Raw genomic sequence first — 23,940 nt, 5'->3', positions numbered from 1 at the left:
TCTACAACAATGAGGGTTTCTGTTGTCAGTTACATTCATTCAGGTGCATCAGGCTGACGACTCTCGGTCAGCAGTATCACTGACCCAGTGTTTCATAAAACTCATCCCTATCCTTTCTGCGCATTGAGGTGTCATTTTGGAAAAAATGGGAGAACTGACAGCAGATACACACATCCACAGCGCACATCAGGAGGGAAACAACAGAACCTGAATCACAGCTGCCAGCATGACACGACGTGCCAGTAGTCTGGTGCTCTATGGTTCGGACTGCTGGATCCGAATAATACTATACTCAAAGACTCAATTCAATGTATTTTGATGCTTGTTATTAATTTAAGTGTTAAATTATCTTAGGATGTAACTCCATATGATACTTAAATGATCTCATGTCCTTGCACTTTTTTAAGTAAGACAAATAAGGACAAATCTTATATGAGTAATATAGTAACACTGCCTTCAATTGTTTTCAATCAATTAACAAACAAATTAATTTCATCATGTAGCACAACTTAATGCAACACATATTTGCTGACTTGAAGTTTTATCCTATTTTATCCTAAACCATTTTCAAAGGATCATCAGAAATACACAGAAACAAACGCAGGCAGGCAGAAAAAAAACAGGAAATATTTCGATGGATGGATTTAATCTTCACCAAAATTGAGTAGAAAAGTAGTAGAACATCTGAACTGAGCTGCAAAAATTATCACTTATTTCTTGACACAAATAAAAAAAAAAGCTTTGTTAAGGCCATTATGTCATTATTTATATACAGCAAATGTTTGGTTAAACTGCTGTAAACTAATTTTGTGTAAGTGTTGGTAACTTAGCTCGTGATATTACATTATAGGCCATAGGGGATGACAAAACCTTAAAATATCTTTGTATCTAATCTGTATCTAATAAATGACTGCATGTTTGTTTCATGACATGATCGATGCTCAAGTCTAAGACAACAGATGAAGTGTCGGACATTTTTAAATCTTAAAATTAAAAAAAGACTTCATTCACTTTATAATTTGTGAAGAAACTGAAGTCTGTCACAAGTTTTTTCAACAATTGCATGATCAATTACTCAATGCTGGAGTCACAGATTATTTCGTTTAAAATTAGGGATACAGGTATGCTAAATGTTGTATAGTAATCTGTCTTGTGCAAACATGTAATCAGGCTTCACAAAAATCTGAAACATTACTTACATTATCACAATTGTGTTGTGTATGCCATTTTGCACAATAAATTACTTAAAGACAGCAAACATCTGCCTCTGCTGCTTTGATTTTCAGTTTTATATCCTTCTGGTGTGAGTCTCGCGTCACTGAAGCTAAATTTACCCACGAAAAAGATGAAACAATTAGTAGAAAAGCATTGTAGAGCATGTCCTAAACTGCTTAAGTGGCAAAACCACAGTCATAATCTCAACATTTTCTACCTGAGCCACAAATAAACTTTTCCAGCATTTTACGAGCAATGCTGGCTGCTGTTCTCAGGGCGCTACACAAAGATAGGATAGTATAGGATTCTTTGTACTCTTAAGCTTTGCTGGAAAATGAGATGTCACCCCATTCGCGCAGACACGCACGCACGCACACACACACACAAGGAGCCAGCAGCCCCCTTCTGACATCAACTCGGCGTTAATAGAGTGTTGTCTTGCGAGCATGATTATTGGATGATCTGTGGGTCCAACAGATTAACATGCCTAATACTTTCAGCAGGCAATCTAAGAGTCCTCATGAGGAGCTGAAGAGAGCTGCTGCTCATTATTGTCTGGTGGGGGTGGAACGGGGGGAGGCCCAGACCCATTCAAAGGGTCTGTGTACAAGTCAGGGGGCTGGGGGTTGAACATGAGCAAAATGAGATGAAGAGCCGTGTGTGTGTGTGTGTGTGTGTGTGTGTGTGTGTGTGTGTGTGTGTGTGTGTGTGTGTGTGTGTGTGTGTGTGTGTGTGTGTGTGTGTGTGTGTGTGTGTGTGTGTGTGTGTGTGTGAGAGCTAGCGAGCGAGCGAGCGAGAGAGAGCAGTATCAGAAGGATGAAATAACAAGATGACACTACATTTATATGTATGTTTGCTGTTCACATGCAGGGATGTCTCTATTTATGAGTTTGGCTGTCGGGCATTTCTGTTTTTATACATGCACAGTAAAATCTTATGACAGTTGATGATAACAAGGTGCCATACAAGAGGCCTGCCAATAAATGAAAACAGGCCAAGAATTCTTGGAGGCAGCATCAGTGAATGGTAACAAGCTTGGCAAAAACCAACACTGGACGTCAGCCGGATTGAAGCATCACTTTATGACAAATCCTGTGTCAAATTGTCTTGGTGGTGACACACACGCATAAGAGAGGAGGTGAATCACACCATAACTTTATTTTGAGCTTTGTTTGTTCTCCAGGTCTGCTCCTTCATATTCAGATGAGCAGACAAGCTTTTTTTTGTAGCTTATTTTCCTGATTGCTTCTGTCTGGCATCGTTGGCAATGCTAGTTTGGAATGTGTGTGTGCGTGTGTGCTTGTGTGCTTGTGTGCGTGTGTGCGTGTGTGCTTGTGCGCGTGTGTGTGTGTGCGTGTGAGTGTGCGTGCGTGTGTGTGTGCGTGCGCATAGATATGCTTCTTAGTATTTATGGGGCTGGGAGCTTTGCTGTTGAAGCAGAGACCAAGTTCATCTATATGCAGATCATACGGTGTGCAGCTCTCTTGGCTCATCCCTTTGTCTGCGACCGAATGTGACTGGCACTCTGATGCATCTGAATGGGGTTTGTGGAGATGGTGTGTGTATGTGTGTGCATGTGCGTGTGTCAGGCTCTTCTGCTAAATGCCAAAGGAGAAATCATGTTATGACATTAGTAAATCTGTGGTCCATTGACCTTAAGCACAGAGCAAAATGAAATTCATGAGCTTTAAGGGGAATAATGAGGCCTAAGAGAGAAATATATGCAGGAAACCTCCAATCTGTGATGCATCAGTCCAGCCCGCTCTTGTTCTGTGGTGAAATATCTTTAGACTTGGAGTATGAAATTGCTCTTACAGAATTAATGAAACTGACTAAATAATCGGTGGGCGCAATGTAGAGACCTCCACATTTAAAAGCTAAATGATTGCTTTTTTGATGAAGATTGTGTTTACATCCATGACATGGCCTCAAATGTTGATATTTGGCCATTACATGGTAAGTTGATCATCGCTGCTTGCACTTTATGAGTAGATTAGATAGTTCAGCCAACAAAACAGTCCCTAAATAAGCACAATGTTTTCATATATGAGAATAAACTTGGCTTTAAACCCCTCAGCAGTGAACACATTAAAGTAGAACTGAACACATCTACCCACAATCTTTATCCATCCTTCACCATGCTACTTATTTACCTGGAGAAAAGTAGCTGCACCATGTCAACCAGTGTATGTTCAGCTGATTTCCTGAGAAGGTCTGCAAACACAGGGGAGACAGACATGAAAACCAGGCAGAATGAAATTAGGAAGCAAGAAACAGTCGAACTAAGAGTGAGAGACCACCAGACACAGACATTTAGAAGAAACTAAATGTCAAACAATAAATATTAAAATACAAATGATTGTTGAAAAGTCTGAAAGAGCAAACACCCATTGTCCCCAAAAAATATTTTGATTGGAGTTCTATCCCATTAATCATCTTATGAGCCATCAAATTTAGTTTACCAGATATATTTGCATGTTTTGACCCCCTGCTCGACCGGAAACCAATACATTACAGAATGGCAAAAAATATGTTGTGTAAGCAGAGTTGATGTGACTGTAAGTAAAGTGAAACATATGATAGAAATAGTGGTTCATGAACGTGTTGCATGTTACTCACCACTAAGGCGCATTTCAAAGCAAATCCTGAAGCAGGACTGCATGATCTCACAAACCGACTCGTTGGTCAGATGGGCTCCGACTGGCGTCAGCAGCAGAGTCCTCAGGACCTTAAACAGAACAATACAACTGTACAAAAATCTGCAGTTGATGCACTAACCAAGTTGATAACATTCTGTCTGTTTCAATCTAAGCACATCTTAGATTAAAATGCTTTATTTTACTCTTCAAAATAACTTATTTTCACTCTTTTCAAACTAACTAATTTTCAGCCAAACACCTGTAATGTCTGCATTGCATTAACTGAGAGAGGACTAGAGGCTCTGCATCACTGCAGAGCTACAGTCTCCAGGTAGTCTGCATGTAGGTGAACATCTGTGAATTGCACTGTGTCCCTCTTAACTACAGGAGTCTGCATGCACATTGTCACATGCTGCAAGCAAGTCATCAAGTTTGTCATCTTAGGAAAACACTGTGCATTTTCCTAAGATGACAAACTTGTTAATAATTACATTGTGGAATTGTTAAGTGAAATTATTCAACTACGTACTCTGCTACATTCTTGTCTTTTATTCAGCAAATAAAAGATTAGACAGACAGACCTCATTGATAAACATTGTGAACACAAGAGATTGAAAAACGTGTACTTCAGTTATTTAATGATGGGTTGCTAAGTTGTTAAGTTTGTTTCAAAAATATATATCAATATTATGTTGGGCATGATTTTGTGAAAAGATTGAAAAAAAGAGAAACTATGTATTAGCCCTTTTACCCAGCTCTACTTGTTTATATTAATATTTACTCATTTATATTATCATAAACTTAAATAACCACAGTCTCAACAGAACTTCAACTATGAATTTCATAAGTGTGTAATTTATTAGACACTACTGTACTGGATTCATAAGTACAGTACAGGTCAGAGCATGACCACTGTAATAACTATAAAACAAGCTGTGATGTACCTGTAGAATTTTCATGAGGACGACTTCATCACTGGCAGGGTCCGTTCCCACAAATCTAGCATGTGTGACGGCATCTGCCATGTTCTCAATGGCCTCTGCTGCCGCTTCATGGTTTGCATCTGTGAGTAAGCAAGAAAAACAATGTTTTTATCAAAGGTCTGACTCCAATTTTCAAACTCCCACACATACAAGAGCAGTTTTGATACATGAGTCTAGTCATATTGATGATTTCCCTACACTTCAGTGTTTTTAAGTGTGGAATACATTAACTGGTCATATTAACGAAGTACAACATATTTGATGCAACCAAAAAGCGTATAATGTTCAGGTTGTGGTGACAATGTCACAGCTGTTTAAATTGAATGTTTTTCTCTGAGATTATACCTAACATGTGGTGGGGAGGGAGTGGAGGACTATTTCGGTAATTGATTCCAGCTATACCCAAATTTGAATGATTTCTTCTGTGATGAACCAAATACCTCTTGGTTTTGGACAATTGGTTTGACAAAACAAGATATTGTGAAGACATCACCTGTGAACTTGTTTATGGGTTGTGCATTTTTTTAATATTTGCTGACCATACGATTAATCCCCAAAGAAGAAAACAGGTCTATAATCAAAATAATAGTTATTTGCAGGCCTGTATTGAATTAAATTACATTTCACAACTGTACCTCATAAAGTGGCCATTAAATCTATATATAAAGACATATTGATTATCTTGGGCATTAAGAAAAAGTGAGTGGCACGCATCTACTTGTAGCCTACACAGGAATGTGTAAATACTACTTTATGTGACCTCTCCATGAAAGACTCAAAGTATAACAGACAATTCTATAGTAACATTACATTAAAAGCTCTATTAACAACTGTAGCAGCCTGATAATATCTGCAGCTGCCATGTAGACGTCATCTGTTCAGAGACGACTCTGGGTTCAGAGCAGGGTGGTGGGACTGCAGTGTGGACTCCCAGTGGAACAGGACGCCTTCAAGTATTGACAGACTACTTATTTCCACCATCCAGTGTCAGTAAAAATGTAGAGCAGTGTTTAACTAGCTCTACCTGTGCTGCATGTGGTGGAAACACACTCAAACGGAAATTAGCACTTAACATAGATGGATATGGTGTGATCTGTAGGCTGAGTGAGGTATAACATCTGATTGTAGGGATTGTTGGTCAACTATGCAAGCACGAACAGCTCCAACAGCTCAACACATAAACACAACTAGACAAGCCTCGTGTGGTCCATCCACATTGTCTTCTCAAAGCCTGGGGTCTAATGACCAAATGTGGTCTTTTGTTAGAGGCCGGCTGGGACAAACTGGCTGTCAGAGCAACAGGAGCCAGTGTTTTTGAAACCTGAGCGGCTGGCCAGCTATCTGCCTGGAGCCAGCCTGTTTTACTTTCCCATCGCCCCCAGGAGCAGTAATCCATTAACTAATAAGCAGAGGGGGGGAAGAGAGGGCAGAGGAAGAATGGAGGGAGAAGGAGCTGCAGATGAAGATTTTCCCAAGTAAAACAACAATGCAGCCTGTCAACAGACATTGATGTGTGGAAAAATAGGTTTAATGTAACACTGCAGCTTTCTGTTTGAGCATGTGCTTACGAGTTGACTTAAAATATTTTAAGTTACTTGAGGAAACCTAGCAACTGTTGAGACATTTTACTCATTGTGACGAACTGGAGTTGAAAGTACATCAGTAAAAAATAGGTCAATGGCTGAGAACTGGTTTATACGTGGTTAAGGCTGTTGAGACACCGCAATGCCAGCATCCCTCTAGAGGCGCAGGCGACAACAAGCGTGGAAGTTGTGCTGAAAACATCCGATGGCCAGACACAGAAACTGGAGCCATGGGGGGACCCGGCAGAATGTCATAAGTGATATAAAACACTAATCCTTCTCTTGGCACAAAGTCTACACAAGCAGTGTCCAAAGGAGGGGTTGGGTGGAGGGGGCCGCGGCTTGTTAAAATAACGCAGAGGAGAGGAGACGCTCAACATGTGTGTACGTGCCTGAGGGTATGTGGGCAAAGTCAATAGGGGGTTGAACCAGCTGCCACATAAAGAAGTTTAAGTATATCAAACTCTGGTCACAAAAATCAAAGACATGGTGTGATTGAGAGTTAAGAGAAAGAGAAAGAGCAGAGTGACTTTTTAAGAGGGCGACACACAAAAAGCTCTCAAGCTGCACACTGCATAAGGGCCAATACATCTTTAGAAATCAAACAAAGGGACTGCTGCATTTTCCATGGTCAGAGAAGAAAATTAGTTTGTTCACCTGTTCATCTTGTGAATAGCAAAAGATCATCTTTCAGGCAGGCTGCTCTGCTCCCAGTTTTAGCTCCACAGTAACGGTGTGCGGTGGTTAATACACTGTATGCATACAATTTAAAGTTTTGATTTTCTTGACTGTCTGGAAGGGTTGCTGATTTTCAAAGATCATTTGCTGTGGTGACACAAGAAGACACGAGTGTTCCTTGTGGTTTGGTTTTGAGCAACTCATTGTCCCGGGAGAATTACCGATATAGAACTTGGATTGCGATCCCATTCTTATTATTATATAATTATATCTTAAAGAGGTACTCTCTGTTGTATTTCCATTAAGCTAAGGAGGGCACAAGGGGGAGATTAAATAAAGGCCAATATGACCCTGATGACAGCATTGGATTACTTTCTCATACTTAAAAGAGCACCTCCAGAGCCACAAAAGATATTATACCAGCGTCTACAAAGGCAGAGCACCGCTCCCTCCCTCTTACCTGTAAAATGAATTTTACCTGTAAATCTGGTGGAGTTCAAATAATAAAATATATATATAAAATATTTTTTTCTTTGTTTTATCTTTTCTTACCATTTTACTTTCATAGCTTTATCTTTTTTTTCGTTTTCAAAAATGTTTTTATTCACATGTGTCCTTTCAAAGAGAGTCTGCTGCTGTCATTGCTATTGCTGAAAGGCTTACACCAAAATGCTTGAACAGTTTTGTCAGTGTATTATTTAATCCATTTATTTGCTATACCACTTATCCTTGAGGGTCTTGCAGGAGCTGGAGCCAATCCCAGCTGACACTATGCATGAGTACAACCTGGAAAGGTCGCCATTCTATCACAGGGCTGACACACATAAGCTGCTTTCAGACATGTAATGAACTTCGCAGATCGTCCGTATTTTCTCCTGAACGCAAATGCGGTTTCTGCCGATTTTCTCCACCTGGCCCCCTATATGTTCAGTATAAAGTCTGTAGAAAGTCAGGAAAATCCGATAGGTAAACACAGCAGGGGATCCCTATTGGATTCACCTTTAGCAAGTGGGGGTGTTGATGACGCTTCTTAACACGTGACAGACCCAAAAATGAAAACAAAATTAAACAAAAAGAAAACAAAAATATCCTGGTGAAAAAGCGGTGTCATACACATAGAAGACACCGGCGAAGATGTTAAAAGAGTTCGTGGCAGGGGGTGCTGTAAACATGATCATGTGATCACTGCAGCGGAATTAATACGTTACTTCCTGCATCCCCCTGCTGCACCTGGCTGCTCCAACCCCCGCCTGAATCCTGCAGAGGATTTGTTACTGTTGCAAAACGCGTCTGTGTAAAGAGCCTCGCTGCGCTGTGCATGTGAGAAAAGCAAAGTCCGGGTAAAGTCCGGACCTAATTCTCCTGTCATGTCTGAAAACGACTACAGACGCCAATTCACACTCACATTAAAGGTGACACCAATTAACCTAACCTGCTTGTCTTTGGACTGAGGAAGGAAACCTACGCAGGCAACAAGAAAACATGCAGAGATACCGCAGCCAGCCAGCAGTTTCTAACCCTGGTCATTCTTGTTGTGAGGTTAAACACTGCACTACTGTGCCACCCCAGCCCTTTGTTTCAAAATCAATTGCTTTTTATGCATTTTCTTTTACCATTGGCTGTTGCTTTTTTCTTGACTGAAAACTGTGTTTTCCCTTAGATTTTTTTGTCTGTGGAGGTTGTGTAGGAGGTATTGCTCTTTTCCTTGTTAACCCGTTTTGCTACTGATGTTAATTATGTTTTTGGTATTTTATTATAACAGCCATTTAATTTAATGACAATTTATTCAACCTCAGAGTCACAGGCAGGCTACAGCTGCACTCTAAGCTCATCTCTTCTGGCAGTGGCTGCAGCTTAAGCCTCTGCTGAGCCTCGCTCTGAGCCATAGGTGGGCTAGTGACCCATGTGGCTGCTAGCAGCGCAGTGAGGGGCTTTGCTGACTGTGCTGGGCAGCAGAAACAGAGGGAAAATGAAGGAGGAACGGGGGAGGAGTGATGAGCTGTGGGGAAGGAGAGGATAGAGCAGAGATGTGGATGTCTGTCAGCACTAAGGCTTAGTTTGTCGCTCCTTCCATGCCAGTAGACCTCAGGCCACAGATTTTGAGGAATTACCTCACACTAATAGAAATGAGTGAGTGAAATAACTGTGTGTGGGGGGGGGGAGACCTTTCCCTTCCTTTTGGGCCGTAGACATGCCAAAAAACTAAAAAGGGAGGTAAAGTGGCTGCATTGGACATGTTGGCAGGACAAGGGGGAAAATGTTCAGGGTGACACCTTGAAGGGGAGGATCATATTTAACACAGCACCCAGGATGCAGAGGGACACAACCGTCGGCTGCAGGCTGTTTTCTCATTCAAGACTTAGAGAGGCATAATGTGTGTAAACTTAAACTGAACCTCGATGTAAACACGCTCCATCATTTGCTGAAAGATCACAAGACATAAACTGGTTACATGAATCATTTAGCGAGCATCCCGATCCATGCAGTCATGTCCACTGAGAGAAGCCAATCAAACAATGTCTGTCTTATTGCAGGTAAATAAAACAAACTGATTTGAAAAGATTACACACAAACCTAATGCTGAAGAAAATAATTTAAAAACATCTAAATCCAGAGGACCAGGCCATAAAAGGTCTTAGGTGTTGTTAGGTTTTTTAAGTTCTTAGCCAGGAGATGGCAGTACTTGACAACATCAGTGCTGTGCTTTCTGTCCATTTAACACATCAACTCAACTATCCTAAAAGCAATATATATATATATATATATATATATATATATATATATATATATATATATATATACACACACACACACACACAACTTTGAACAACAATTATAAGAATTCCTGCTTATAAATGTAAATAATATTTGTGCTTTTTGACAGTGCAATATTCCTATTGCACAGCTGATGTGAATGGGTGTTACATGAACTACCAATGTCCAGTATATCACGGGACATTATTATTGTACAGCTTATATTCAATTCAATAAAGTTAAATTTTATTTGTATAGTGCCAAATCATAATATACATTATCTCAAGATATTTTACATCGTAAGATCAAGACTTTAAATATTCAATATCAATACTTGTGCAATAAGTTGGAATAGGGTTGGAGCATCGTATTGTCCTAGTTAGTTAGAGATACCTATCTCATTTGACTTTGCTTCATAACATTGTATTTTTTCCATTAGGATCCCATCCATCTACCAACATACCCCATCTATCAATTACATATATACTATTCTTCCTATCTACTGACCTATCTAACCTAGATTTATGGAGTAAGAAATAAATATAAAATAAAATAAAATAAAATAAAATAGGCATTTAGCTTCCTCTGGGAGATTCTGACACATTCTTCAGATTAGGTTTTAATTGTCTTTGAACTCACATTCAATAAAGTTTGCTCATAGCTCCACCCCACCCCCACCACCAAGAAAAAATGGATACATAGCTAAGTAAAACACGAGGAGAGGTAAGTGTGTTAACCGGCTGCTGGAGACTGATCTGTTTGAGGAGCAACAGTCAAACTGAGATGCAGCAGCTTTAATCGAGCTGTTGAACCACTGTGATATTTCCTTATATTCACTGAGAGTGAAGAGTAGGAGCCTTGTGAGTGTTAGAGTGCTACAGTTGTGCATCCCTTAGAGCAGTGCAATTGAGTACTGAGTGCTGGTGGTGGTGGTGGTGCAATGGCGTCAGGATGGGGGTGGTGGGGATAAAGGGGGGCTGGTGTCAGGTCTGGACTGACAGGGGCTCTGGGACTCAGACGGCGATTTGTGAGGTGATCTTTGAACAGCTATTGCGTGTGCATGTGTGAGCCTGGGCAGACAGACCTCTTAACTTGTACCTCGAGGAGCTTCAGTGTCAGTCTGGAAAGCATCAAGTCCTGCTCTTCAGTTTGAATGAAATTCACAACATCCTCAGTCCTCATCTTTTGTAGAAAATGTCTCACATAAAAATGCATGGTATTTTATCTGGTTTAACACTTAAATTGTAGAAATAAAAGACCCAGATATGGAAGGTACATTTCCAGCAGTTTTTTTAACACTGTACAAGATCCCTGCAATTTTAGGCTCCTATTTAGTTTAGTAATGGTTGCAGCTGTTTTGACACCACTGTAACATTGACTGCTATTTAGACTAACATCTGGTGATGCATGCTTATTTCACACTTAACAAAACAACTGGCAGACACTGGGCCATATTTCCATGATGAGGCTAATGAGGACAGGCAGTGCTGTCCATATACCAGCATAACTTCTCTGCACTTATGATGAGAATAGACCATTCCTATTCCTGGCATTCCTGGACTGACCCAACATTGAATGAGCAAAAGAATAGTCCAAACTGTAGCTTCCCAATGGAAAACTCCAAACTTTTGAAAGTGCTTAGCTGATACACCCTCCATATAAATCCAGATTCAGAGCACATGCAAATAAATAGGTGCAAAGTTGATCTATTAGTTTATGTACAAACACTATAAACTTGTCAAAGCCCCTCTCAAAACAAAAAAAGTTAAGTCTGAGCTACTTAGTAAAAAATCAAAGTGCTACAAAAAGAGTAACAGCTGCTGAGTAAGCAGCAACTGTTCAGAGGAGTCGACAGAACGGCCAGTCTAACACTGGTTCGTGCAGTGGTTAAGAAAAGAAGATATTTGAAGAATAATGGGGTAGTAGCAACTGTATACTATCCAGAGATGTATGAACATCACCTATTATGAATGGACTTACAATTATTAGGCCTTCTTGTGTACCACAAATTAAGACAAGCAGCACTAATGCAAGACCTTTGTATTAGACTACTAGGTGTTACTTTTAACTAAGTGTATGCACACATGTACAAAGATATAAAATATACAGTACATGTGGGTACTTCCAGGGAAAAAATGTACCCCAAAAAATGTAATAGACAATGCTAATATTGAGATCTCTTACCGATGAGGCCGTAGGAAAGGAACTTGTTGACAGAGGTAAGGGCAAGTCCTGTGATTGGTCCAGTGGTGTCCTCAGAGCGGACCACTTCCAGGAAAGGCCTCAGGAATATGTTGGGTTCAATATCTGACAGCTCTGAAGGAGAAAGATACACAAAACAGTCATGACTTTGGTCATCCTGGACCTGACTTTTAGAGTTATTAACGAATTTCCATCTTTATTCAATTCAATCCAATTTTATGTGTGTAGCACCAAATCATAAGATACACTTTACATAGAAGGTCAAGACCTTAACAATCATAAAGAAACTAAACAGTTCCCACAATGAGCAGCACTTTGGCGACTGTGGAGATACAAAATGTCCTCATTAACTGGAAGAAACCTCTAACAGAACCAGACTCAGTGTGGGCAGGCCATCTGCCTTGACCAGCCATCTATATGAAATCTGTTTGTAGAGTTATCACTTGGGTATCCTTTAACTTTGTGTCAAGCCCCATGATCAGGTCAAAACGTATCTGATGCCTACCTAGACATTATTACAGCCTTAAGTAGTGCTGGCAGAGGAAATGCATGTTGCCATGCTAACACACTAAATTAATATGGTGACCATGGTGAGCATGTAACCGTAACCCTGTATCTTTAACATGAGACCCTAACGTTCTACCTGCTTAAAATCAGCATGCTAAGCTTGTCATTGCGAGCATGTTACCATGCTGATTTACACAGAGCAGCAGGCATGGATGTAGACTCTGACTGTAAAAAGTAATTGGAGAAATTTGAACTGCTTTTGACTGCATCATAAAAACTGTTTTGTTTAGAGGTGGAACCATTCTCCAGAACTGGCTCAGCTTTGGTTCAGAGTTTTTCAGCCACGGTCCGATTAATACTTTGTGGTACCTGGGATAGGGGATCTGCAATTACATGGTTATTGCAGATGTGATCACTCGATCATAATTTGACCAACATTTTTATGTGACACATACATTTGAAAGAAAAAAATAGGTGTAATGTGTAATATTTAAAAAATGTAAATCCTGCCCCAACTTAAATTACATAACACTTCAACAGACTGTAGCTTGGAGTTGAGGTATTGCAATTCCGTCGTCCCGTTTTGTGATACAAGCTTGTGGATGTTTTGTATCTTGGTCTAAATTTCAGAATCAATAACTGCTAGTTTTTGGTAAAAGGAGCCTCTCATATCAAGAAAAACTCATACGCCTCTATAATAGAAATGGTAGAAACGGTCCTTTAAAAATAATATATAAATAATCATACACTTCTATTTTTAAACAACACTTTAAATAATGAGCCATTATATAAACAGACCACAGTAAAATATCAGCTATCAGAAGCAAACCATAATCATGAGCTAAGCCCTACCTATTGAATCCTAAACTTTATTAAACCCAGCTGGAGTTATCAGTTCACAGAGAAAGGCACTTCGCTAGGCACTCCACTCTGGGAACCACCTTTGGCCAATCCACCCTGACTTCACTGGTCTCGCTTTCTTTCGAGAATTCAGAGAAAAAAACGGGGTCAAGAAGGGGAAGCAAAAATACAAAACAGGTAAAACAACAATGGGGAAAATTAGTGGAGTCACGCACGTCGCTGGGAAATGTTGTGCCAGAGGAGCGCTCGCCGCAGCAATACCATGAGGATTATGGCTTTCTTAAGAGCAACTCCACTCCAGACAAGAAAAAACAACTCGGACATCAAAAGCACAGAGGAGAGTGTCCAACCAGTTTCCAAGGTGCACATGTGATGGCTGTAAATTACTGTGTGATATCCAATATCCCTGCGGCTTTGTTTAGAAATCAAATATGAAACAATTTGGCAATTTTCACAGTCCCTTCATCGGCCGCCAGGTCACTTTTAGGCCTCGCTTTCAAAAGTAAAGGATCTCTTGCTTGCTGCTTGTTGGAATATTTTCTCATGTGGTGTTATATTTTAATAAGTGTTACATCTGAGAGTGTGGAGCAGTTTTGGATGAAGGATGACACCAAGTCTAAATTTAGCAACGACTGCCCCCCCCCCTAAAAAACCATAAACTTAGGATTTAACCAAAATAAAAATAGGAATCAGCGTTAACTTCAGAGAGTGAAACAGCTCTGCTGCTTCAATCTGTCCATCAGCTGCCAGAAAACTTTTTAAATAGGGTTTTAGTGTCCCATTACTTTACAGTGTGAAAAAAAACATGTAGTAAGGGTGGAATGAGGGCGCTCAAATGAATCTGTCAATAGATCCTGATGAAGACTTCATCACAAGCGATCACCCTGTAAGTGCTGTGGCTGCATTCCCAAAGTCCACAGATTGGAAAACTCAATTGTGTTGTATTGATCCGGCTGGCCATCGGTGAACACAGGGCTGACTGGAGCAGTCTGTCGGTGGCCACAACCAATCTTCTTAAATAAAGTCTAAATACAGGCTCTGTACTTCAACTCAATCTCCAGGGCTTGGGGAGTGAAATGAAATAAATAACGACGGCTGCGGCCATGGTGAGGCAATCATTCTATAACCAGGTTGACCTCTGGCTGACATTGACCAAAAAAGAAAAAATGCAGGATTAAAGCAGCTCACCCAGCTGTGCATGTTGCCATCTGAGGGCTGGGCTTGTTGGGTAGCAGTCCTGATTCAAGAGTGTGTACAAGTCCAACTCAAGTTTACTATAACTGGTTAAAAAAGGTGTGTCAAATGAGCCCATTGCCATTCACCATGAGCCAAATCCTATCTACCTTCACCATGCTAGAGCCCCGTCTTTCTGCTTGGAGCTGTAGAGCGAGTACCCAGCCATGTGTGGATTACCTCTCCAAATGACCCCACCAAAGAGTCCGAGAGAGAGCGGGAAGGCGGGGGCGAACCTTTGCCCCAGGAGAACGCCTCAAGATGAGGCAGGCTAACCACAAAACAGAGGCCATCTTTAACACATGCACATCTATTGGCAGTGGAGCAGAAAAGGCTTAGGACACTGGGAGCAACAACAGGAGATGTATCTGAGCTGCAGACGCACATTATTGTCCACACAACACAGGGGAAACACGCACAAATAACATCAAGAAATGAGACTCACACAAAAAATATCCACCCCAACCAACCACACCATCTCAATTTGTACAAATATTTCAACGTGGCATCTCTGCTAAGACCCTGCACTTTCTAAGTAAAGTCAAGAGTTATACAAACAGGCCTGTCTTCCACAGGATCACAGTGTTGCGGAGCTGAGCACGAAGAAGCAAGAAAATATTGAGTTTTCTTAATGGCCAACACATCACAGAAGAGAAGGCTTATATTCTTGTAGTGTTGCAATTGCAACTGAGGAACTTTCTAGTCTTACAAAAAGCATGTGCAACAGATAAAAACACAGATTTGATCTAAATAGTACTTAACATGTATAAGTGCCAAGAACTGAAACTTACATATAACATTCTAAAGTTAGACTACTATAATATACATCTGTGGCTTAGGTGCTGTTAAGAAATCAAGGTTATGAGTTATCTTTAGAAACTATCTACATATGGTCAAATATATATGCACTAGGGCTGCGGGATATTAGGTAAACATGCGATATGCAATAATGTTGTTGAATATTGCGATGAAAATATGACTTGCGATAAATAAACAGTCTTTCTGCTTTGGTTTCACTACTAACATAGACCCCATACTGACCACATAGTAGTCTATGCAGACACTGAAAAAAGACAGAGAGAGACAGAGAGAGAGAGACAGAGAGAAAGAGAGAGAAGAAAAGAGCGAGCGGGAAGGCTGATCAATGCACTGCTCTGAATCAGGATTTAACGAATTCAAGAAAAGTATCGACCATTATGTGATGATCAGTGTTTATATTAAATAAACATATAAACTGTAGCGGGTCAGAGACGTCAGCTGAGTCTAAGAGAGAGAAAGAGGTGGAGTCAGTGTGTGTGTCTGCGTTCCTTTCCCTTCAGGTTCTGGGACTGTCATAAATAAGCTACGCAATTATTTTATATAATCAACCGCCCATAATGATGAATTTGACCCGGGACAAACGTGATCACTAGAAGTTTCCACAGTAGAATTTAGTGGGGAGGGGGTGGCAAGAAATTTGACAGAGCCGCCTCGCTTCTCTGTTCTCTCTCTTTTCTCTTCTTTGGACATTGAGTAATTGAGGGAAAAACCTGTCAACGATTTGAATATATTAAATTTATTATCTCCATCTGATTGGCCAAATATATTGACATGCAGAGCGCAAATGCATTGGCACATGGAACACCATTTATCACAGTTCAAGCAGTCTTTTGCGATATGTACTGTATATCACGCATGTTGATATCGCGATGATATATCATGCAGCCCTAATATGCACCGCAGTGTTTGTACAAAGCTTTTCCATCATAGATTAGCAAGTTAAAAGGACTTAAAAATAATTGTGTTGTTTTATCCAACAGTACAGGACATTTTTCTACCTTCAACTTCAAGTTTCTGATGTCCCCACATGGTTCCATGTAACTCACAAAACTGTCCAATAATTGAGTTTACACTTGCCACAGTTATTGTGAAGAAGAAATTGACTACAATTAAAAGACATTCTTGTTGACCAGTATAATTTATAATCACATCATCAAAATATTTTGTCGAGGTATTTTGGACTTCCTTTATTTATGATATTGCGAACAAGGGAGGGTAGAGAAAGCATGAATAACTTTGTAAATGACAGTAAAATGGCATTGTAGATCCATGGCTCTGTGACTGCTAAATATATTAATAGGGGTTCTGTCCTAGATGAACATGTATAAAATCAATGTGTCTGTATGTAGACATCAACAGAGGAAATCCACAAAGAAAAACATCTGAGACATCAGTGGAGTACACTGACACATACTTCACAAGCTCTCAGTGAAAACGGACCAAATGAAATGACATCTTCTGTAAGAGAGGCAGGGAGAGGGGGAGCAGCAGATGAGGGGTGGGTGATCCCTCCCCTCCCCTTTGATCGACGCAGCGGCCCACAACCAAACACTGATGGTTATTGATCTGGGCTTCTTCAGCTACTAAAATTAAGAGTCAGGGTCCTTGGTTGCAATGCCAAGGCTCCTCCTGCTGAGGAGAGAGACAACGCTTTAACAAGACCAGCAAGGCTAAATGAAATCCAGGGAGAATTCTACTGTTCATCTGCTGAACAAAGTCCTGCACGACAGTGTTCTTATCCATCTGTCGGGAGAAGTTTGATGAATGTCAGCCTGAGTAGCTGTCGGCCCCCACCCTTCTTTCATTCATTTTTTCTATTTTGCCCTCAGTCCCTATATTCTCCTGAATGAAATTGACACTTGTAGAAGGGGGCAATTAGGATTGAACAATGCTATGGAGCTCCATATGGTCATTTCAATAGGCCACAGTGGTATTTTATAGATGCTTGGAACAATGCTACTGCGCAAACTAAACAGGCAATTTGAAAGCCCTAGAGAAATTAAAACTTTTCCAAATGCTTGGGAGGATGGCTGTAATGGCTACTGCAAAAGAACATTTCCTAAAGGGCTACATGGAATATAGTTTGCATTTGTATTTACAAGAACACTCTAACTGGATTTTTCGCGGAGGAGGGAAAGATGAGGAAGCAGAGAACCAATAGCCTTACTGGCACTTACAAGCTCCTGAAGCCTTATCAATTACCAAGTCAATCAAAAGATGTCTTCACATGCCTTCTTGAGAGAAATAACACGTGTAACGGTTTAATCTGACTACAGTGAAGAAATGATTCTTTAGATCTTTTACTGTTAACCATACAATTTTCAAATTTCTGACAACAGCATCCAGGTTATAGAGCCTACATTGAACCCAACTCTGAAATGGGAAATGCATTATCATGTCAAACACAGGAGAAATAATACTGCTTTGTTATTTACTTTATGGGGGATCAAAGCGGCTTCCATTTACAAATATCCTCAATGATCCTCAGTAAAGAAACACAGGAAAGACGTCCAGATGCCATAATACTGTAGGTTTATGTTATGACCACCAGTTTTTCTTATTCCAAGTCTGATTAGGAGAAATTGTAGTTTTCCTGCTAGTTTTGTAAAGCAGATCGGAGTAAATTATTTAATACTCATGAACATTATCTGCAGTTACTGTGGAGAAGAATAGGGCTGTAGTAAATTCAGCCAAAACTATTTTTAACCGTTAACTTCCATACTTACATTTTTATATATTCATTTTTAAAAGCAGATTCGTTCTGCACAGATGACTCGCTCAGGGGAATTTCAGGTTCATTCAAGTTTCTGAGGTATCTAAACTTCTAGTCACCTATGTTTTAATAGAAAATGACATACTCCAAAAATGCTGCCTGAAATTAGACCTTCCAATTCACATTTCTTCCTGTTGGTTAGAGTTTCTGTGAACTATCCCTTTAAGTTTCTGGCCTGTCTCTACTGAAACTGATGAATAAAGTGGACGTCCGTATTCTACTTAAAGGAGTATGCCAAATAAATAGTTTTTCATTACCATAAAGTTTGGGAACTTGTTGTATTTAAGAAGAAAGTTTGAAAAAACAAATTGCTTTGGCATGGCCCACCAATACTGGTATAGAGTACTGGTATGAAATACTAATATTCAGCTCCCTCCCTGAAATCTGTTCCTGTCAGGACAGAAAGCCTCTAAAACAACTTGCAGTGCCCAGATCTACAAAATATCCAACAAAAACAATGATTCTACCTAAATACTTTGTTCGGTTGAAAGACAATTCCTTTTAGGAAATTGTGTTTCAACAAAAAAAAAAAGCAGAGCCAGTAAAAATAAAGCAGGTGCCCTCAAACAGCATGACTTCATTGCCAAACCTTGCCTTGGCTGGAGCCTGCCAGCTTTGCACCTGTTATCCTGTACATAAAATGTATTTTCTATGCTGCATATTTTGCACTGGGGACAGGCCCCAATGTCCACTTAATATGTTTCACATTAACAGCCTGCTGTCTCCTCTGTGATGGATGAACATACTTTACGCTCAGTCTATTTATGAATTATGGATGTTTTATCATGCTCAATTTAAACCTGTAAGAGTGCACTTGAACATTTGTGTATGAATGTGGTGTATATATATATAGTAGGGGGATATTTTGTGGGACTGCGACTTCAATGCAAAAGTAATTCATCAGGATATATTCTGTGTAACATTCCTAACATAAATGTATTCTTCATGGTGAATATCTATATCTTTTACTAGAGCTGACAAAGCATAAACTGTTTCTTTTTCATTTCTTCAGATGATGCAGAATCATTCCGATTCATTTTGATTTGACGTTTACTTGTGACACAGTTAAGTGCACATCATATTAAGTGATATTATCACCTGTATTTACAGACAAACAAACAGTAGAAAGCAAAATCATTTCGATCCCATTCTTTAATGAGCAAGAAGGTTAATTAGGACAGGATCAGAGGGGGTAGAGTAGAGAGGTTGGGGGGATACAGGTGGGGTAATGGAGTTTGTGGGCTGGATTTCACACCTTTCACTGGTGAATAACACCATTCACAATTGCAGGGAAAGAATGGAGGACCAGTTTGGTGAGGTAGTAAAGTAACTGCAAGGTTGAACTTGCAGAGACAATAATTCACAGAAGTGCAGGGAGTATGATGATTTTGGCTGACATGACCACCAGATTACCAACACGCAAATTTTAAGGCTAATACCAATGTAAACTAAAACTTAACATGTACAACCACTTATGGGTCAGCATATGCACCAAGAACTTAGATATAAACAAGTCTGGTGTGTTTTCTCCTCTTCTAAAAATGTTGACATGCTGGTGGTAATATGCATAACTGAAGAAGAAAGTGATGATGAAAAATCCGTCAGGCTGTGCTGTTAGTTTGCTGATGCTACAGTACAGCTCCATCACATTAGCTTTTGGCAGGGGGCAGGTAGTGAACTCCCTTGGCAGATAGTTTGGCCTGCGCATCAGGACAATAAACTCTGCTGTTGTGTTTGAACACAACAGCAGAACATTGTGCACCTTCCATTGTTGGTATATTCACACATTCAAGAACCATGAGACTTACTTGACAATAATGATTTCCTAGCAACTCAGTAACGAGTTAGCTTGTCTAGTTTATTGGCCGAGCCCACAAAGTTGCTGTGTCACCATATCCAATCAATGAAAAAAAAAAATATGCATAGCTGCTTCATTTCAGGTCATCCAACTCACCTTACCAATCTCCAGAACATCTCAAGACACTGCTGGTGGTTGTATTACCAGTTAAAAGGTATTATTTTATAGCTGGAAATAAGTAATACGACAAAAACACAAAAATAGTACTTCCAATTCAACGCCTGTAGCTGTGCTGACATATGAGTCAGAGATATTTGTACCAATGAGGCAGAATCTGTGCAACGCTAAACAATAAGGGCTAATTAGCTGTCCTTCACTGATGAGCAGTGGCATTTGTTCGCATTGCGGTGAACTAATTTAGTAAGCATGTTGTATATCAGCAGTCAAGGATTTACTGACGAGGGAGAAAATGACAAGGCACCTATTTTTAGCTTTCAATTAGTTAAATTTGTTGTTATTCATCAACTGTTAATAATGCAGATACCAACTTTATTACAATTAACTTGGACTGATAAAACTTGCCAGTTGGTCGGGCTCTACCTCAGATACAAACAGAGCTATTGAGGGCCTTGAACTGAAAAAAGAAAAAATATTTATGAAATACACCCTTCTCTGGAGAAAATAACGTCCTGTTTAGAAGAACAATTTGTCCAATAAAGTGCACGAAAGGGTCAAATGTCTTAATAAACATTTATCTTGGTTACAAATATTTAAAAAACTCTAATGTAAAGGATGTCAATGAACATTGTTTGTGTTGAAAATTGACTATACGCTGGGAGTTGATGCGAGAAAGAAGGCAAAAATAAGTGAGATATGGAAAGAGAGAAAAAAGACTGAGGCAAGGCAGCTAACACAGAAACAAAGCTCTGTGTGTGTGTGTGTGTGTGTGTGTGTGTGTGTGTGTGTGTGTGTGTGTGTGTGTGTGTGTGTGTGTGTGTGTGTGTGTGTGTGTGTGTGTGTGTGTGTGTGTGTGTGTGTGTGTGTGTGTGTGTGTGTGTGTGTGTGTGTGTGTGTGTGTGTGGAGTTATCGTCCTTATTTGTTTCACCTGCTGCACTCCTTCAGCTCCCCACTAATGGCATTCCCCTGGGGTAGGAGAGATTCCAGATACCACGCGCTACACAGACCAACTCTAGTGTGTGTTCACACAAGACACAATACACCACTGCCACAGAGGCTCAAAACACAACTGCACTCTACTGGGAATCACACACAGCCACTGTTAGCACACTGATTTGGTGTTTGAAAAACTGCAGTTGAATGGAATATGGTCTCTTCACATCAAGCACAACACAACCACAAAACGTTATTTATATTAACTGGACTTTTTATGATCAAGACATGTAGTTACAGTGTGACTAAAGATCAGAAAGAGCGAGATGAGAGATCATGACTCACTCTGAACATGCATTGATGTGTTGGTGCTAATGGTGGCCATACAAATATTTAGATGCTTAGATAAAAGTAAAAGGACAGAACTTCAGTTTGACAAAATAAAATGGCCATTAGTTCCAGATGTGAGCTAACGGATGTTAAGTTCCTCAATTCTAATGTTTGATGAGTCCTTCATTCTTCATAAAGCAATTCTTTATAAACTGCCAGATTTTGCAACAGGGTTTGGTTGGACATTCTTTTAGCAAAAGCACCTAACCATATTAGCCCTCGAAGCTAACGCACTAACTATGCTAACAACTTATTATGTTGCTGCAAATTCATCACCTTTAAGCAGAAGGCAGAAAGTCCACACAATACACAACCACCACCATCCTCATAGCACGAGGAAGACGCTGCAGATCCGATCTAGAATTCCATTACTCTGGCACTCCTCCAGCCCGAAATCCCTCCAGTACTACTGCTGAACTAAGTCTCAGGGCCATGGTCAATTTTCATAACATTACAGCCATAGCCAGCTGTACCGTCACTGCTGGCTTTTTAGCTGCACTTGCGGCTGGTTGTGCGGATGACAACAAAGCAGTAAATCAACACATAAGCCCTTACGTTAAAATAGCCCCTGTGTGGTATGAAGTGAGAGACAATCCAAGTCCAGAAAATGTGTTCAATGGTATTTCAAATTAAAATTTCCATTTAGTGAAGATCCAACATGAAAATATTGTTTCACTACACTTTTTAAAAGCACTTAACTGTGGATTGGTGTGTAACTGAATTTGATATGCAATTTATTTTACACAGGTCTATGTTATTGGACATATAAGAGAGGTGTTTGCAAGATATGCTGGGGATTATGACAAAATGCAGGAAAGCAGGATTCAGTGGAGAAGCCGGTCTTCTCCTTTTATACCTGTGTCAGTGTGAGGATTCCTTATTTAGATGTAACCACTGACATCATTCACCGCACAGCTCATCAGGCTCATCAGTATTAATAGGCTGATACCACTGTATTCAGACAGGATGCTCACTTTATACCCTCCAAGCATTGACAGCAAATCCTCTGTGTGTGTTTGATAAATCACAGCAGTTAGGTGGGACCGCTTACTTGCAAGTCACCTAATTATGAGACACTACATTAAGAGGGATTAATACTAATCTTGGCTGTTTCAGTTTACACTGAGCTGAAGGGGTGGGTGGTCCAAAGGGATAAATGAGCAGTGCCTTATTCCCTGGTCAAAAACTAGTCAGCTTCTTTCTGAACAGCAAAGTTAGCCTCATTTTACCAAAAGTACTTTAAAGTCAGATAAGCAATATCCGTTTTGTCCCATCATTTAAGTTACTTTATTATAACCTAGCTAATCAAGGCAAATAAATAATGAGAATAACTGTGCTAAACAATACAGTTAATTTGATATTGGTAACCAAATGATACCTCAAAGATAGAACAAAGTCCCAGCTTTTTACTGTATTCTTTACACCTACCAGTGGACACTGGATATACAGTTGTAAGAAAAAGAGTACATAATTCAAACATTCACAGTGTAGAGTTGGAAAACGTATGTGAACCCAAAGCCTAATAACTTCAGCAAAAGCTAATTGGAGTTAGTGGTTAGCAAACCTGGAGTCCATCAATGAAACAAGTGAGTTATTGTGGCTTTGAGCTACTTTTAATTAAAAAAAAACTACTCAAACATTTTGAGCTTGCTATTCACAAGAAGCATCCAATGATATCGACCATGCCTCGCAAAACAGAGATCTCACGGGACCTACGATCAAGAGTAGTTGATTTGCATAAAGCAGAAATGGGTACAAAGAAATCTCAACGATTTTAGCTATCCATCAGGCACTGTTCGACAAACGGTGTCCCCACAAGTACATGTTCAGCCAAGATTACTCCACAAGGCACGATGCAGAATTCTTAATAAGGTAGAGCAGAACCCTACAGTAACAGTTTAAGGGTTAAAGGGATCATTGGAACTGGTTAACATCAAAAATGTATAAACAGCTTTACAATTATAACAGTCTAAGACAAACCATTGTAGGAATGTCTTTGCACAATGGAACAAGAGGTTGTAGGTTTCTAAATTTGGTACATCTAATTTTTCACATACTTAAAATACTAAATACCCAGGATGGAGGGTCCAGGTTCAAAATGATTACACTGATCTACCTGAATTATTGATATGACATGGCTTTCTTTAACAACTCAGTAACGGCATGAAGTGGGCATGGTTGTTGGATTCTCCAGACTTACGCTTCCACTGGTAGCACACATTATTTGGTCATAACTTTATTTAAGTAAACAGAACATCCTCTTTCACTATATTATAGGCAGTGTTGAACTTGATGACCATTTTATACTTCTCTGTTGGGTCATTACTCTCACCGAACTGCTAAAAAGTGGGGCTAAGTGTGATGTATTGGACCTTGCAGGTCTTTTATTTCTTA

General features: G+C 39.9%; 1 protein-coding gene across 6 annotated transcripts in view; it reads right to left on the bottom strand.

Moving 5' to 3' along the window:
- gbf1 (golgi brefeldin A resistant guanine nucleotide exchange factor 1) overlaps positions 1 to 23,940 on the bottom strand; it is an 86,698-nt gene that overhangs the window by 33,741 nt on the left and 29,017 nt on the right. For all 6 annotated transcript variants that reach the window (XM_035172657.2, XM_047342440.1, XM_047342439.1 and 3 more), the window contains exons 4-7: positions 12,037 to 12,168; positions 4,799 to 4,917; positions 3,835 to 3,943; positions 3,369 to 3,429 (exon numbers count right to left, since the gene is read on the bottom strand). In XM_035172657.2, coding sequence (XP_035028548.1) covers positions 3,369 to 3,429; positions 3,835 to 3,943; positions 4,799 to 4,917; positions 12,037 to 12,168 — 421 coding nt within the window. The remainder of the gene's footprint in view (positions 1 to 3,368; positions 3,430 to 3,834; positions 3,944 to 4,798; positions 4,918 to 12,036; positions 12,169 to 23,940) is intronic.

This window comes from Hippoglossus stenolepis, chromosome 12 (assembly GCF_022539355.2).
Source record: "Hippoglossus stenolepis isolate QCI-W04-F060 chromosome 12, HSTE1.2, whole genome shotgun sequence".
NCBI classification, from domain to species: domain Eukaryota; kingdom Metazoa; phylum Chordata; class Actinopteri; order Pleuronectiformes; family Pleuronectidae; genus Hippoglossus; species Hippoglossus stenolepis.
Note: the sequence above shows the minus strand (reverse complement) of the source record. Positions and strands in the feature narration are given on the sequence as shown.